The following is a 15550-nucleotide window of genomic DNA, read 5'->3' on the forward strand; positions in this document are numbered from 1 at the left end:
GCTGCCTCTTGAACTACAAAGCACCTCCAACCAGGAGGCAGAGCACTTTTGCCCAACTGCTTAGTCCGAGCATCCGCCATAAGCGTGGCCACCTGCCCGCTTGGCGAAGTGTTCCACCTTTCACCAGGCCGCCCACCTGACAGCTGGGACGTCGCACACGACTATGGAAAACAATTAAGTTGTATTTTTTCGATAAAATTCTCGCTCTTCAAATCCATGCAAATGAACTATCAAGTCAAAAAAAGAAATAAAATCACAAGATGCCATTGCATACTGGAAAATATATTAAATCTAAATGTTCACCTTAAATTCAGCTCAATAGTGAACTTGGTACATACACAATAAATTCGTTCCCAAAGTACATCTTTTAAAGCTCATCAAAGTTAAATTGCCTAAGTGCCTCCTAAAGTTTTACTTAGAATCTTCAATAAGGCCAAACAAATTTGGGGGCCATTATTTGACCAAGCTCCAAAATACAAGATGAACAAAAAAAAAAAAAAAACAAAAATATGATTAGATAATAACAATAAAATTGTGCTTAGTCAGAAAATTGCACAACTACCGGGTCGACCCTTCACCAGGCCCTTGGGTCCAATGTGCGATGCTGCCAAAGGTGCAGACAACGTGAATTGAGCAAACTCATGCCCATGCTTTATGCCACATGCATCATGCCGCATGACGCATGCCGCATGCCGCATTTTTGTGCTTATTTCGTACTTGTGCCAAGGCCCCAACACAAATGCCCAAATGCGGCGACCAAAACATTTAAACAAAGCATTTGAAAGCTTTTCGTAATTATTATTATGTATTATACATTATTTCTGTACAAGTGTATTTGTTGTCAACGCAAAAAATAACCAAAGGCAACAAACACAAACACCAAAAGCGAAAAAAGCAACAAGCCGCAGCCAGCAGCAACAACAGCTTGCAATATTTTGTAGCTTATTTGAATACTCTTAAACATGGAGTACTTTAACGAAATCAAAAATTTCATATTCCAGATCTGAGACATGTTGTATAGCGCAAATCAACTCCTACTCCAAGACGAACTAGCTTTCTTGGCTTTGCTTTGTAGATATACTAAAGCACAGACTTTTAAATAGTCTGCGACAAAATCGCAACATTATAACATATATCTGACATTGGCAAGAATACTCGAAGTATAAGCTATTGAAATAACTTGTTTATATTAACAAATTCTTCGGAATAACTCTAGAAGTATATATACATATATATATATATATAGGGCATTTCTAGGCATTTCAGCTTAGAATTCTAGAACTGGATTTATCCATAGAATTTAACAAGCTATGCCTTGTTTCTTATTTAATGTAGCTTTATAAAAAAGGTATTAATCTCTGACGGCCAGATTTCTTTTATCACATTAGCAACATTTTTAAAGTCAAAATTAAAAGAAAAATTATATATTAAAAATGGTTATGAATTTGAATAATAAAATTAATTACTTTTCAATCATTTTTCAGAAATAAAATATGTTACTACCTATATAAGTATCCTTAGTTAGCTTTTCATAGTCCTTACGAACATGACGTTAAGATCATTTATATATGGTTTCAGCTTTAAAAAGGCTAGAAAACCGGCTTAGTTTTGAAAACTCAAAGAAAAGCCTCTCAAAGAAATGATTTCATTCATTCATTCATTTCGCCATATATCTAAAGGTGGAAGGTTACTGATTTAAGGCAGAACAAAAGCTAGATTTGCGACAGACTTATTCATTTATTTTATTTATATTTGATCTACATTTTAAACAAAACAAGTAAATATTTAAGCTACTGAGGCAAATATGAGCTTCAAATAGCATTGTTTAATGGAAATGCTGGCAATGTATTTGTTTATAATATGTATGCAAGTGTATTTGAACATCGGCATGCCGCAAACGAACAATTCATTCTGATTACTGTTGTTGTTGTTTGACGCTGTTGTCATTGCGTTGCGACTAAATTGCCGTTGACAACGCTGACATTTCAAATTTAGACGTTGCCTGACTGTTGACCGCACATTAAAATGCGCTGTTTGTGTGCCATGGCAAGACAGGCTGAGACCCCGACCCCTTCGTCCACACAAATGTCAACCCCTGATGCTGCCAGACGCCCCCTGCCGACTGTCTTGCCCTCCTCTTTCCTTTAAGTGGCATATACTCCATAGCATACAACTCACTCAAAGCAACTCACAAATTTTTTGCTACATTTTGCTCATTTTGTTTATTTTTGTTAATTGTCATTGTGGTCGTCTTCGCCTCTGTCTCCGGCCGTTGGTTGTTGTAGCCGACGTAGCCGCACATAAAATTATGTAAAAATATTAGAAGAATTTCCGTTTCGCAAAAACGTGTTAAAAATGCTTACAGCATCCCAAAGCAGCAGTCAACGGTGCCAGGCGGCTGGGGGCATCGGGGGCATGCCACCAGTTCGACCTGCACGAAGATGCAGCAGCAGCAACAATGGAGTTGAAGGCGTCACAGATTAATTAACGTCTCTGCGATAAAGCACGTTGCAGTCAAAGCCGCCCGCCGTCGCCGCATTCAAAGACCCTAACTTGAGCAGCCATGATAACCACTTGGCTCCACCTGAAACTGGCGCATTTGGAAAACCAGCCAAGCCAAGCCAGCAGCAAAACGCGAACAAGAAGCAAACACTTAGTACAGATGAGTTTTCGAAATACTTTAGGATTTACTTGACGCACAGTGGCCACAAACATTTCAATTCCATTGTTACAATTGCTACACGAATTAGATCTGAGGTCGGCTTCCAATTCAATTGAAAGTCTACATTTGAGACCCAATTGTTTTTTTCAAAAATGGTTATTTAGAAAAAGTATTTACGAATTTCAAATAGAGACAAAACAGATTTGGAACTTTATGACACGTATTCGTATTCCATTCGGCGTCTGTGATCAGTTGGGCTTTAGGGATGGGTAATACGGGACCCAAGGCACATGATAAATGAAAGCAATATCCATGTTATGCCCATAATTCTCCGGGTTAACTCCTGCAGCAACTGCCAGTGAAGTCTGGGCAAATCGCAGCGCGTGCTGATTTATCTATAATATCGCGAGCAGGAAGCAGGGAGCAGGGATAAGAATGAGAATCGCGGAGAGGGGTGATACGGTACGACGACTCTCGACTGAGAAATTACGTCTAGACGTTTTTTGTTTTCGGCCAAAAACAATGGGTCACAGCAGCCGCATCAAAGCGATTGCTAGCTTTATATTAAAGTTCAGGCGTTGCATGAATGTTTGCCTCTGTTGCTGCCACATCCGGTGGCAGCTGTCCATTTCCTTGGGCTTTTTAATTTTTTTTTTGTTTTTTTTTCTTGTTCCGGGCGTTTTTCATGCTCGTTCTCTCCGTTTCTTTTCATGGCATTTCGCTTAATTTTCGTTGGTCTCGGTGCTCTTTTTTTTCGCGTGCACCTTGTTCGCTGTATTTTTCAGTCCGGCTAACTAAATACCTGTATAAATATTTTATTACGCAAATGAAACAAGCATTGTTTGCATTTTATTTGTGTGCTAGGAAGCGCTGGTAACCGTGCCACATCCTGCAACAGGATGGCGCCATCTCCAACAAAACACTGCGCCATGTCCAAGTCCTGCTGCTGCTTCTGCTGCTTCTGCTGCTGCTGATGCTGCTGCCTCTGGCCAAATGAAATGGCCGCATAAAGGTGACGGCTTTGCCGACTGCCGCCCAAAAAGAAGCCGATGAGCGCACGTGCCGTATCCTGGCAACATTCATTTGCATGCTGCCAGCAACTGGCAATGTGTACAGTGGGGGAGGGGTGGGAGGTCATTGGGAATGGTAACGCCAATGGGACTGGGGTCGCCTTGACCACAGACACAGTAGCCACAGGAAGCACGAAGAATATACAACAGAGAAGTCTAAGAGACGGAATACAGAACACTAACCCGTCTATTCAGATGAATGTGGATATGGCTGTGCTTGAGTGTATGTGTGTATTTGTGAGTGTGTGCGGAGGCATAAGTTTTTGTATGGACATGCACTGGAATGAATTCACAGTGCGCTTTGATAGATATGACTTCAAAATGAATGAATAAATAGTTACCAAGCTGCATTCACAAAAAAGCTTAAAACTGGTCGAAATTATCAAGAAATAATAAAAAAATATATATATTATACATATTATATAATTAGAAGTTGTCTTATTTGAATAAGACATAATTTTCAATTTATTGACCCCATTGAATAGCCGAACTGAGAATCATTTCTTTTAAAATAGAAATTATAGAAATTTATCAAACAGCTATTAATCACCTTAAATAATTGCATAATGAATAACGATCCACATTCATGAACTAACCAACTTAGACTCATTCAAAATGATTGTAAAGTATATTCAGTATATTCATTGATTGAGTAGTTACAAGTCACCTTTATGAATGTAAATCGGACACACTTTTGAGAATGCAATGTTAATAAAAAGAAAGTAAACAAGTCGGGAGCTCCCGACTAGGGAGCTATACTATTTTAGAATAAAACATATCAAGTTTGGCGACTCTAGCTCTTAATATTTACCCAATTTGCTTCAAAAACAGGAGGTCGATATCGATCGGCGCAGGCACTAGGAGGACCTACAGGACCTATTAATGCTGACCAAGAGATGCATCCTTCTGCGTGTTACATACACTTGCGCAAATATATTATACTCTTTTTACACATTTTCAATTGGTTCAGGGTTTAAAAAGACAGACGAGAGCTAATTATTTACACGTAAACGGAAAGTGAACAAATTTTGGCTTCAATTACCTTAAGCCTAGATGTTATTTCTTCATATCTGTCGGTAAGAAGTCTAAAGAGATAATTGGCCAGACACTCTGATGTTATAATGGCTATTTTGAATGTCGCTAGAAAAGCTGCTATCTGAAGCGATGTGCGTTCTCGTCCAATCCTTGGGCCACGTAGTCCTTGGGTTTTGTTTTTTTTTTTGTCATCCGTGTTAGCTGTAACTATTTCTTCTGCCCTGATGTACCTAGCTGCACAGCTGGCTGCTCTGTAGGATGTTATATCAGGCCTTGAATTTGTCTTCTCTAAAGCATGCTGTTCTTTCTCTACCCTCAGATATCTCTGAAAATGATACGGCCTTGATTGTAGTGCCATATTTCCGTCTTCTGTGGGTTACCCTACAGACGATAAGCAGTTGTCTGGCTAGGACTCGTTTCCTTTTTGAGAAGCGCTTAAATAGTTTCCTTTTAACACAGTTTCTTATGCGATTATTGCCCTCTGTTTGTTTCATTTTTGTGCTTTGGACAATTAGTTTTATATATAATAAGTGCTATACATAAGCTTGGTGGAATGTTTTTGACTAAATGTTAGCCAGACTTATGTGTATTGATTCAACATTAATTGTGACATTAATACCCAAACCAAATCTTGCACAATATGCTATTCATTTAGTTTCAGCTGGGAGCCAGCAGTGAAAAGATAAATTTACCCATTGTAATCACCTTAAGTGCTGCACAGAGCTGGGCCTATTGGCCAATTGGTCACTGGCCAAGTTAATGTGTTAATTGAGCGAGAGTGAGAAAGGGTGGTAGGCAGGGAGGGGAGGAAAAGGTGAGAGAAGAGACTGCTAATGAAGATTACGTCTAGTGTTGAGCCTCAGAGTGATTCCGAACATAGCAACCCACGTTGCAACAACTTTAAAATTTCAAGTGATTAACAAAAATTTTGGAATAATTACCTAAACATGCGAAGCAGTGAGTCGTTTTAGCACTCGAATAGTATGTGATTTAAGTTAAATGTGTGAATATGCCTATTGCAGAATCGCCTGGCCGCGAAAGCAGTGAGGCCAAACAGCTAATGCACTGGATCAAGGGATTGGTCTACAGTCCGCGCTGTCACAGCCTACAGGATCTGGGCAATGGTGTTGTCTGGTGTCGTCTTATGGGCAAACTACGGCCGGGCACTTTGGCCAGCGTGTTAATCATTAATCGGCCAGCAAATGTGAACGATTCAAAGCACAACTATATGCTACTGGAGTCGGCATTTAGCATGGCCAATATGCCCTGGTATTTCGACACCAGGGCACTCATTGCCGGCGACAGCCATGAGTTGCTCAAAATGGCCAAGTGCTTTGCCCAAATGCATGTTACGCCAGACAGACAGCTGCAGCGCCAAAAGCATCCATCAAAGTCAAGTCGAACAGCGCGTTACTCTGCCGGCGAGATAGAGCTAACTCAACATTTGAGTAGCCAACACCCGTCGACAGAGGCGACTGCAGTCGAACTCTTAGATGCAGTGCACCCGAACTCAGCTGACGCTGTGTTGCTATCCGTTGCCAGCGATGAGCAGCAGCTAAAACAACAAATCCAAACTATGTTCCACAACCAACAGGTGGCAGTGGACGCATTCATGGCGGCAGAGAAGCCACGCCCCTTCGGCTATCCCCTCACAGCCCACAACATGTGTTCTTGCAGCAAGTGCCTACGTCAAAGTCAGGAGGCAGCCCCTGAGCTTTAGTTTAATTAAAGCGCTATTTAAACTTATATTTTATTAATCCAGTTGAAGTTTTAAGTTGAAGGTCCCAAGTATTCATTTATTTTGTCTTTGAGTACACTAATGCAAAATACATATGATGAAAACTGTTTTTTCAAGATGTGATATACTAGACGCATGATTCTTGTATTGTCATCTTCTATAAGGAAGGACACGCATAGTTACATACATACACACATGCATACATGCCTACATATATACATACAAACATACATATATATACACACATCCATAAATACATGCATACATATATACATACATACATGCATGCATACTTGCATACATACATATATATATTTAAATATACATTTGTACATACATATGAAGACAAATGCACGCTTGCATATATATGTACATGCATACAATGATAGCTACATGTTTGTATGCATATACGAACCTACATGCACAGCTCCTCATATGCACATGAACAAACAAACATGCCAAACGTACCTAATAAGTATGTGCAATTGACAAATTCATGGCAATTTTACTAACAGATAAATCTAATATTTTTGATGAAAATTTTTTATGTGAATTTGTTTGTATTAAAAATAGAATTGCACCGCTTGTTTGATATTTTTGGTAGACTTTTAAAGCATTTATTCTTTGTGAAATGATTGAATTTTTAAAATTCCTTTGCTTGTTTTCTTTCCGTCTTCTTTTATCAAATTGTTAACCCCTTCTGCCTGTGGTCAGCCAGTGGCCAGAACGTGTTCATGGCTTGGCTTTAAGCATCGTGTACTTATCGCTGTACACGATGCATTCTGGTCACTGGCTACAAATGGATTCAATCTCAGCTATCAGCAGCTTTAAAGGACGCGAAGCTAAAAGCATTGCAGAAGTCGTGATAGAAAAGCTGAATGCCGTTTATTCTCTGCTATAAGATTCATATTTATTTGTTTTGGCAAACAGATGCTCTGTAGTAAACGACCAATAATGTTAATACATAAATAATATATTTCAATTGCTATAAAATCCTGATATATCATATAATGCGATTAAAAGTATCACTTATATGAATAAAAATAGTTTAAAACAAGTAAGAGGTTCTAGTCGGGAGCTCCCGACTAGGGGATACCCTGAACCCTCTTCTTCCAACATCAAATGCATATATACATATATTCTATTTTAGAAGCTATATGTCAAGTTTGGTGACTATAGTTCTTATTATTTATCAAAATTTCCCAAAAAACAGGATATCGATATCGATTGCTTGGAAACGGAGTAAGTTATCGATTATCGGAAACAAACTCGATCTGCGCGGAAGCTAGGAGTATCTACATCTAAAATTTCAGCTCTAGCTCTAGCTCTCTAGCTCATATAGGTTCTGAGATCCTTGCGTTCATACATACGGACGGACGGACGGACGGACGGACAGACAGACGGACATGGCTAGATCGACTCAGCTATTTATGCTGATCAGAATATATATAATTTATGGGGTCAGAGTTACTTCCTTCTGCCTGTTACATATATTTGGCTATCGCACAAATACAATATACCCTTATACCCATTTTTAATAGGTTCAGGGCACAAAAAGCCAAACTTCATGAAAATCGGATGAGATTTGACCGAGTTATGGGGGTGGTAATTTTTGACCCATGTCTATATACGAATCTTGGGGTAAGATTTGGACATGAATTTCGACTAAAAAATCGATGTCGAGATTTGAATGCCACATTAATCTAGAAAGAAACCCATATAGAAAACGCCAAGCTTCGTGAAAATCGGATGAGATTTGACCGAGTTATGGGGTGGTAATTTTTGACCCATGTCTATGTACGAATCTTGGGGTAAGATTTGGACATGAATTTCGACAAAAAAAAATCGGTGTCGAGATTTGAATGCCACATTAATCTAGAGGGAAAACCATGAAGAAAAAGCCAAACTTCGTGAAAATCGGATGAGATTTGACCGAGTTATGGGGGTGGTAATTTTTGACCCATGTCGAATCTTGGGGTAAGATTTGGACATGAATTTCGACCACAAAATCGGTGTCGAGACTTAAATGCCACATTAATCTAGAGGGAAACCCATGAAGAAAAAGCCAAACTTCGTAAAAATCGGATGAGATTTGACCGAGTTATGGGGTGGTAATTTTTGACCCATGTCTATATACGAGTCTTGGGGTAAGATTTGGACATGAATTTCGACTAAAATATCGGTGTCGAGATTTGAATGCCACATTAATCTAGAAAGAAAACCATGAAGAAAACGCCAAGCTTCATGAAAATCGGATGAGATTTGAGCGAGTTATGGGGTGGTAATTTTTGACCCATGTCTATATACGAATCTTGGGGTAAGATTTGGACATGAATTTCGACAAAAAAATCGGTGACGAGATTTGAATGCCAGATTAATCTAGAGGGAAACCCATGAAGAAAACGCCAAACTTCATGAAAATGAAGAGCTTGGGGAGCTAGGAGCATCTACATCTAAAATTTCTCTAGCTCTTATAGGTTCTGAGATCCTTGCGTTCATACATACGGACGGACGGACGGACGGACGGACGGACGGACGGACGGACGGACAGACAGACGGACATGGCTAGATCGACTTAGCTATTTATGCTGATCAGAATATATATAATTTATGGGGTCAGAGTTACTTCCTTCTGCCTGTTACATACATTTGGCTTTCGCACAAATACAATATACCCTTATACCCATTTTTAATGGGTTCAGGGTGTAAAATGGTCATCTTTTGTTTCTTATTAGCTAAACTTAATTAGGTACATATTGTGCACATAAAGGCACACGGCATAAAAAGAGAAAAACAAACATCGCGCATACGCCGCGTGTGACAGTGGGCCATTCATTTTGTTAGTGCCGTTCATTTACTGTTTGCTTAGCAAATTATAAAAAACCAAACGACGGGCTGTGAAGGGCAGCATTGACTGTTGCGTTTCAGGAAGTGTGCAAGCTTTACTTTTAGCATTTGCCATCCAAGCAATCAGCCAGCGAATTGACAGCAAAAATTGAGGCTAATGAAATGCTTGTTCAGTAAAAGTGACAAAATGGCAAAAGCACGACTCTATAGGCCAGCTAAATAGAGCGTCATAACTTCGCTAACTATAAGCACACATGTGTTTATCTATAGCATGCGATTCTGTCAACAGCTTAAGTATTTATTCGATTGTTTGAGCAATTATGCATTATTATCATTTTGCTTTTCTCGATGGGCTGTTTATTTATTTATTTGGCTGCCAAATAAAATGACTTAACAATTTATTTATTTATACTTGAAGCTCTTAAGTTTATGTAATAATTTTTTAAACTTTAATGATGCAACTGGAGGGTCGCATTGGCGGCCCTTTGAAAAAAAAACTTGAGAAGCTTGGCGAGTGGCAGCGATTCATCAACAGCCTCAGCACAAGGACGGGGCCAGCATATTTTGGCCTTATTGTTGAGCAGCCTTAATGATTGTCACCAGCAACAACAACGGCAGCGGCTGCAGCAGCAGCTATGCAGCGTGTGCCGCTCTTGGCCATTAGCTGCATGCCAAGTGCCATGCAAGCCAAATGCATTTCCAACTCATTTAATTCGCTTGAACGTCCTGCCCCAACTTATGCCTTGACTTCATGGCTTTCTTCTTTCATATCGGCATGCTCGTTGCCGTTGTGCTGCTGCACATACACAACGTCATTGCCATGGCCATTGCCATTGCAATTTTCCAACAATTTCATTTTCATATTTTTTTATTTTTTTTTTATTTTTTATTCTCTTTTCCGGACTCGGAAATATATGCGCGCTTTGCTTGATTTTCCATGAATTTTGATCACCTAGCCGAGAGTCTTCAGTCGGGCTCTACACTTCATCCACTGTCCGCTTCGCTCCTGCTTTAAATGCATTCAACATATGTGCATAAATTTCACACGTGGCGCGTCCGTCGCGCCAGCCCCACATGCATTTTACATGCACAAAAGGATTTTCAGCTTCAGCATTGGCAAACTGCTGTAGACCAGCAAATGCTTCAATGCCCAAAGTCAGTCTACCCCCACCCATCCCCCCACTCTACTCTCCACCTGTTTTTTTTTTTGTTGCAACAATTCTGTGGCCAAAGATGCAACTGCCAACTGGCAACTGGTGCAGCTTGCTTGTTAATACGACAACATTTAATTTTTAATCGTTGCATCCGACTCACAATTGAGGAGAGACCGGCTACAGGAGAGGTTGTTGTTGCATGCGTTAGCGATGGCTGTGCCGCAGCCTCGTAAGCCAATGCGTTACATATGTTTAATGAAGAGCGTTGCAAGCACGAGTTGCCCATGGCCTGGCAGCCCGTTCTCCAGTCCATCGTCCCAATGCCCATGCCAACTGCTGCACCTACTTCTCTTTGCACTGCCACAACGGCAGGCAGACGGAGAAGCCAGGCCGCATTATCCAAAGAATTTATACACTGTGATAATTTGCTCGATATATGAATCCATATTTCGATAATATAATCATGTCTGACCCCATAATGTCTTATATATGTATGTATATATATGAGTCGATTTGTCTGTCTGCCTGTTCGTCTGCCTGAGTCCATATATAGTCTCATATACTTTCCTCATAACGAATTTATCGCTTCTTCTTACGCTTTTTTTTCTAATTTTTGTAATGTTAATAAATATCGATTTGGAGACATATATCCTGAAGCTTAAGTCAAAAGTTGCAGAAGTTAGATATACCAAATTTAGTATGTTGGCTCGAGTGGTACATAAATATCCGAAATATTTAACATTTTGGATACCGCCCCCTTTTTCGACAATATTGGAACCTATCATGTTTACAGATGGAGCCTAGCGATTTGGTATATGGCTTTGGGTGCCCTCTTAGTCAAGCATTCCCGCCTCGAGATTCCTATTTTTTTATACATTCCGATAACTGCTTGTACCTTTTTACTGGTGTTTTTTCTCTCAGTGCATTTTGGTAAGCCTTTGCCTGTGCATTCCGCTGAATGACTCTCTTCAGGCTTGCACAGGCATATGCATTTAAGGCTCTCTACATATCTATAAATATGTACATACATTCGAGCAAATACATATGTAGATACGTATACGTGTATTGAGTTGCAGATAGATATGCATGCGGCTGGTTTCTGCCACGGTGGCGGCGGCACGGCGCTTGCTTCTGACTGCGGCAAGTTATTATAACAGTTCATTGATTTTCAATTTTCAATGCATTTCATTGCGAGCATTTTCATTGTTTGCATTTTCTTTTTTCCTTTTTTTTTTTTTGTCAGTTACCTCTCTTTCCCCAGCCACCCGCGTCGAGCCGGCGGGCCATTCATTTGGAGTCGAAACGGTGAAAATGGGCTTGCCCCGCCCGCCGAGTCAACCCTGCTGCAGCAGCTTGCAACAAATTTCCACACTGCATATTCACTCGAATACATAAATTCATGGGTAGTTTATTTTGGCAGTACGAAAATGAAAAAAAATGAATATTAAGAAAATAAAAGTTTTAAATGAATAATAAAAAAATAAAAAAACCGAAGAAAAAAAATGGAAATAATTTCGTTTGTGCGTGGTATTTTTGGTTGGCAGTTTTAACATTTTATTGGTTTGCCAAAGGGCAAAAGTATTGTCCTTGCTGATTGACTGCGGCTTAATGCACTTCAAGTTGGATTTATTCCTGCCTAACTGTAGCAAAGTGAATGCAGGTATGCTTTTTATTAATATTCAGCAGCACGACCAAATTGCTGGCCACAAAGGAAAAGTTTTTTTTGAGTTAATTTGAAAAGTTCTTAAAAAAGATGCGTCAGTTATTTGTATACAACAAATAAAACTTGATTTAAGCGAGATATATATATATATATATGCATACAGAAAGAGACAGAAAAAATGAGACAGAGAGGCAATGACAGAGAGGGAGGGAGTTGGGCTGCAGAAAGACCTCTTGCAAATTGGGATTATTTTTTATCTGAGTTAACCATGAAAACGGTAGAGCTATAGTTAATTAAAATAATGACGATTTGCAAAATCGAGGATTATCTATTCGAAATCAACAAATACATGTCTAAATGTTATTAACGTAAGTGTATCAACAAATTATTCTCAATTGATCACGCGTCATTCGAAAGAGGTCTCATAAACACGCTTGGCAAAACCTTTTAGCACGTGTTTTCCTTTCCAATCTGTCACCCACATTCCAGCGTCTGTCTGGCCAGGCTTATGCAATGCCCAATGGGCAAAACGAAAAGCAAACAGCTATACGCCTAATATCATTTATTATAGACGGTTTATTATTTATTTAACAACACTTTGACTTCCGCCCGCAAAGAGGCAACAACAAAATGTCATCTTATTGTCGCACATTTGGAGCGACACTTTTATCAAGCGGCTTTTGTAAATAACTCTCCGGCTCCCCAGTCCATTTGCGGTCTCAGCCCGCGCAGAGTCTTGTGATTGGACATGGCTAATTAGTAGCACTTTCCCGGGGACCAGAGCGCAATTGTGTTGGCCGTGACTTTGTTTTCTATTTGCGGCCACTTTCAAATTTAGCCACACAAAAGCTGATGTCAAAAATTGGCTGCCAGACGGTGGAACGCTTTGAAGAACCACAATCAAAAAAAAAAAACAAAAATCTTTGCCAGACTGCCCAGGCATTGTAATCAATAATTTCTTAGTAATTTCAATAATACCATAAGCGGGCAGCTGAGGAACTGAGAGTAGCAAAAGTTAACAAAAAGACACGCCCTTATGGTGAATGGCTTACTCTACTCACTTTTAATATATGAATATGTGCTCTTTTTGAATCTGCTTTTTAATAATTATCGTCTTTAAAACACAAATACACTCCCGCTTCTTCGTAGGCATCTACATGCTGTGACACACGTCCTCTGCCCAGGCGTCGCTGGCACTGACAGCGCATGCAATGCGATTCGCCATGCTGTTTGCAGGGTCTAACAAAATATGAGAAGAATTGGTAGAATCATTGATATTATATTGGCACATTCATTCACCTACGTAGTTTGCAATTTTTGGCGCAGATAAACGCATAGGAATGACAACCAATTCATTGCAAAAGCTCAAGCGAATAATTTGGAATAGTGCTGCAAAAGTCCGAAATATACGAATTGCCAAAAAGTAGCTGTCATTATCCATTGATATATATGTTTGTCAAAGTAACGAGTTGCTGTCACGATTAAGCCGATTGTTTGGCAGTGTTGTGTAACAGCTTTTGCTCATTTCTGAAAATATTAAACTTTGTGTTCACCAGTTTAATTTCGTTTCCATCCTTGCCAAACATTTTTTGTTTAAAATTGTCTGTGTTTCATTTGCGCAACATTCCTCAAATAATGCACATCTTACGTTTAATTTTTTGTATTTCATTGCCAAAGCGTTCCACAAATTCTTCAAAAACTAACGAGCGCTCAATATTAATACATATGTTCTTATATATTTATCTCAACTTCGAACAACCCGTTTCGTGTCGCTGAACACCTGAGCATGGCTGCTTTTCACATTTTACTCTTGCGTAATTTATTGACCCTTTTGTATTGCATTTTATCCAAATGCTTCTTAGATCTATTGTTCGTTTCCTGTTTATGCAAGGTGTGGGGTGTTTCATTTGATTGTCCTGCGTTCGTTTTTGAGAAACGCTTTCGAATCGTGCCAATGGCTATTGCATAAAGGTAACCAGGGGCAATTTCTTGAAAAAGCGTGCTCATAAATTTTAATTATGTGCCTTCTATATAAGGACTCCATTGTGTCCCTGCCCGAGCCCGAGTGCCCACTGCGAGTGCGAGTGCAATGTCCTGCCAAAGGCGCTGAACCATTTAATATGGCTTGTTGCTGTGCGTCCATATGAATATAGATGTTTATGTATACATTCATATACATACGCATTATCATTTTGTATTACCCTGTGACCCTGGTTGGCTCTTTGAGGGTTGTTTCCTGCGGCTGCCACACCATAAGGTGACCATTAATTAAGCGACAGCATTGAGTTGACCTGCACTGGATTCATTTAGCCCCCCCTCCCTCCCTAGCAGTCAGAGGCGAGCAGCCCCATGGCGTCATCAAATTAGCACTTGTGTAGCATCTATTTCAATTGGCAACGCCAGTCGATACGTAGCAGTTGCAGTGGCAGTTGCAGTGGCAGCTGCAGTTAGACGAAACTCGCAGCCAGCGCTTTCTCAATCTAATTTAGGGTTGCTTTGTGCGCCATGCCGCAAAATGTAGCTCTTGTCGCCTCCACAAGACTGACAAACCGACAATCAACATTTAAATGATGATAGCATGGGGCCCCGCACAGAGGTGAGAGACCCTGGCCAGAAGCCCGAACCCCGGCCTCGTACCTAAGCAACGTGCGTCAATTACATTTCGGTTGGCATTGCGAAATGTTCAGTTTGGTTACCAAATTGACGGCGTGCCCCCGGGGTGCTGCCACCAGTGTTGCCTTTTCACACAGTGTCCCATCCCCATCCCCAACCCATTTCTGTGCCACCATTTTGCACAATACCAACATTGATTTAGTGCCATGCAACATACCAAACCAACACCGAAATGCACTGCGAAATATTCAAATATATTGTATACTACATATTTTATTTTTATAGAGCTGTTGTTGCTCTTGGCAGACCGTTAGCAAAGCTATACAGACTTGTCAATGGCTTTAAAAGCTGACACTGGCAAGCAAATATCTGCTGATTTTTTTTTTCGATTTTACTTAAAGGTAAAATTGAAAGTGAGTGAAAATTAAAAATTTTTTGTGCAAATCTATGTAACGGGCAGCAGATATGTATTCCTGATGAGCATCAATAGTCGAGTCGATCTAGCCATGTCCGTATGTATGAACGCGTTGATCTCAGAACCTATAGGAGCTAGAAACTTGAAATGACCGTATATGGAATTGCTATTCCAAAAATGTATTTTCCCGATATCTTAAGCTGCACAACATTGCATATATATATATATATATATATACATTCACATAACTGCAATAGCAACAATCAGACGGATATAGCAGGCGTAAAATCAGTCTGATTTACTCTTAGGCTTAGAGCTGAATTAGACATATGGCCAATCACATCAAATATTCC

At 39.9% G+C, this 15550-nt stretch overlaps 1 protein-coding gene and 1 long non-coding RNA gene across 2 annotated transcripts; one reads left to right on the top strand and one right to left on the bottom strand.

Moving 5' to 3' along the window:
* Positions 1-5646: 5646 nt before the first annotated feature.
* LOC115767051 lies at positions 5647-6627 on the top strand. The gene is made up of 2 exons (XM_030711183.1): positions 5647-5724; positions 5790-6627. Exons 1-2 carry the CDS (start codon positions 5715-5717, stop codon positions 6485-6487), a joined length of 708 nt encoding a protein of 235 aa, XP_030567043.1. The 5' UTR covers positions 5647-5714; the 3' UTR covers positions 6488-6627.
* Positions 6628-12744: 6117 nt separating this feature from the next.
* Positions 12745-13618, bottom strand: LOC115767068. Its single transcript, XR_004018352.1, has 3 exons — positions 13473-13618; positions 13231-13408; positions 12745-13168 (listed from the first exon to the last, which is right to left on the bottom strand). It is a non-coding gene; the product is annotated as an uncharacterized LOC115767068 (long non-coding RNA).
* Positions 13619-15550: the final 1932 nt, after the last annotated feature.

The sequence above is a fragment of the Drosophila novamexicana genome, unplaced genomic scaffold, assembly GCF_003285875.2.
Source record: "Drosophila novamexicana strain 15010-1031.04,08,12 unplaced genomic scaffold, DnovRS2.1 tig00001302-arrow-arrow-pilon, whole genome shotgun sequence".
NCBI classification, from domain to species: domain Eukaryota; kingdom Metazoa; phylum Arthropoda; class Insecta; order Diptera; family Drosophilidae; genus Drosophila; species Drosophila novamexicana.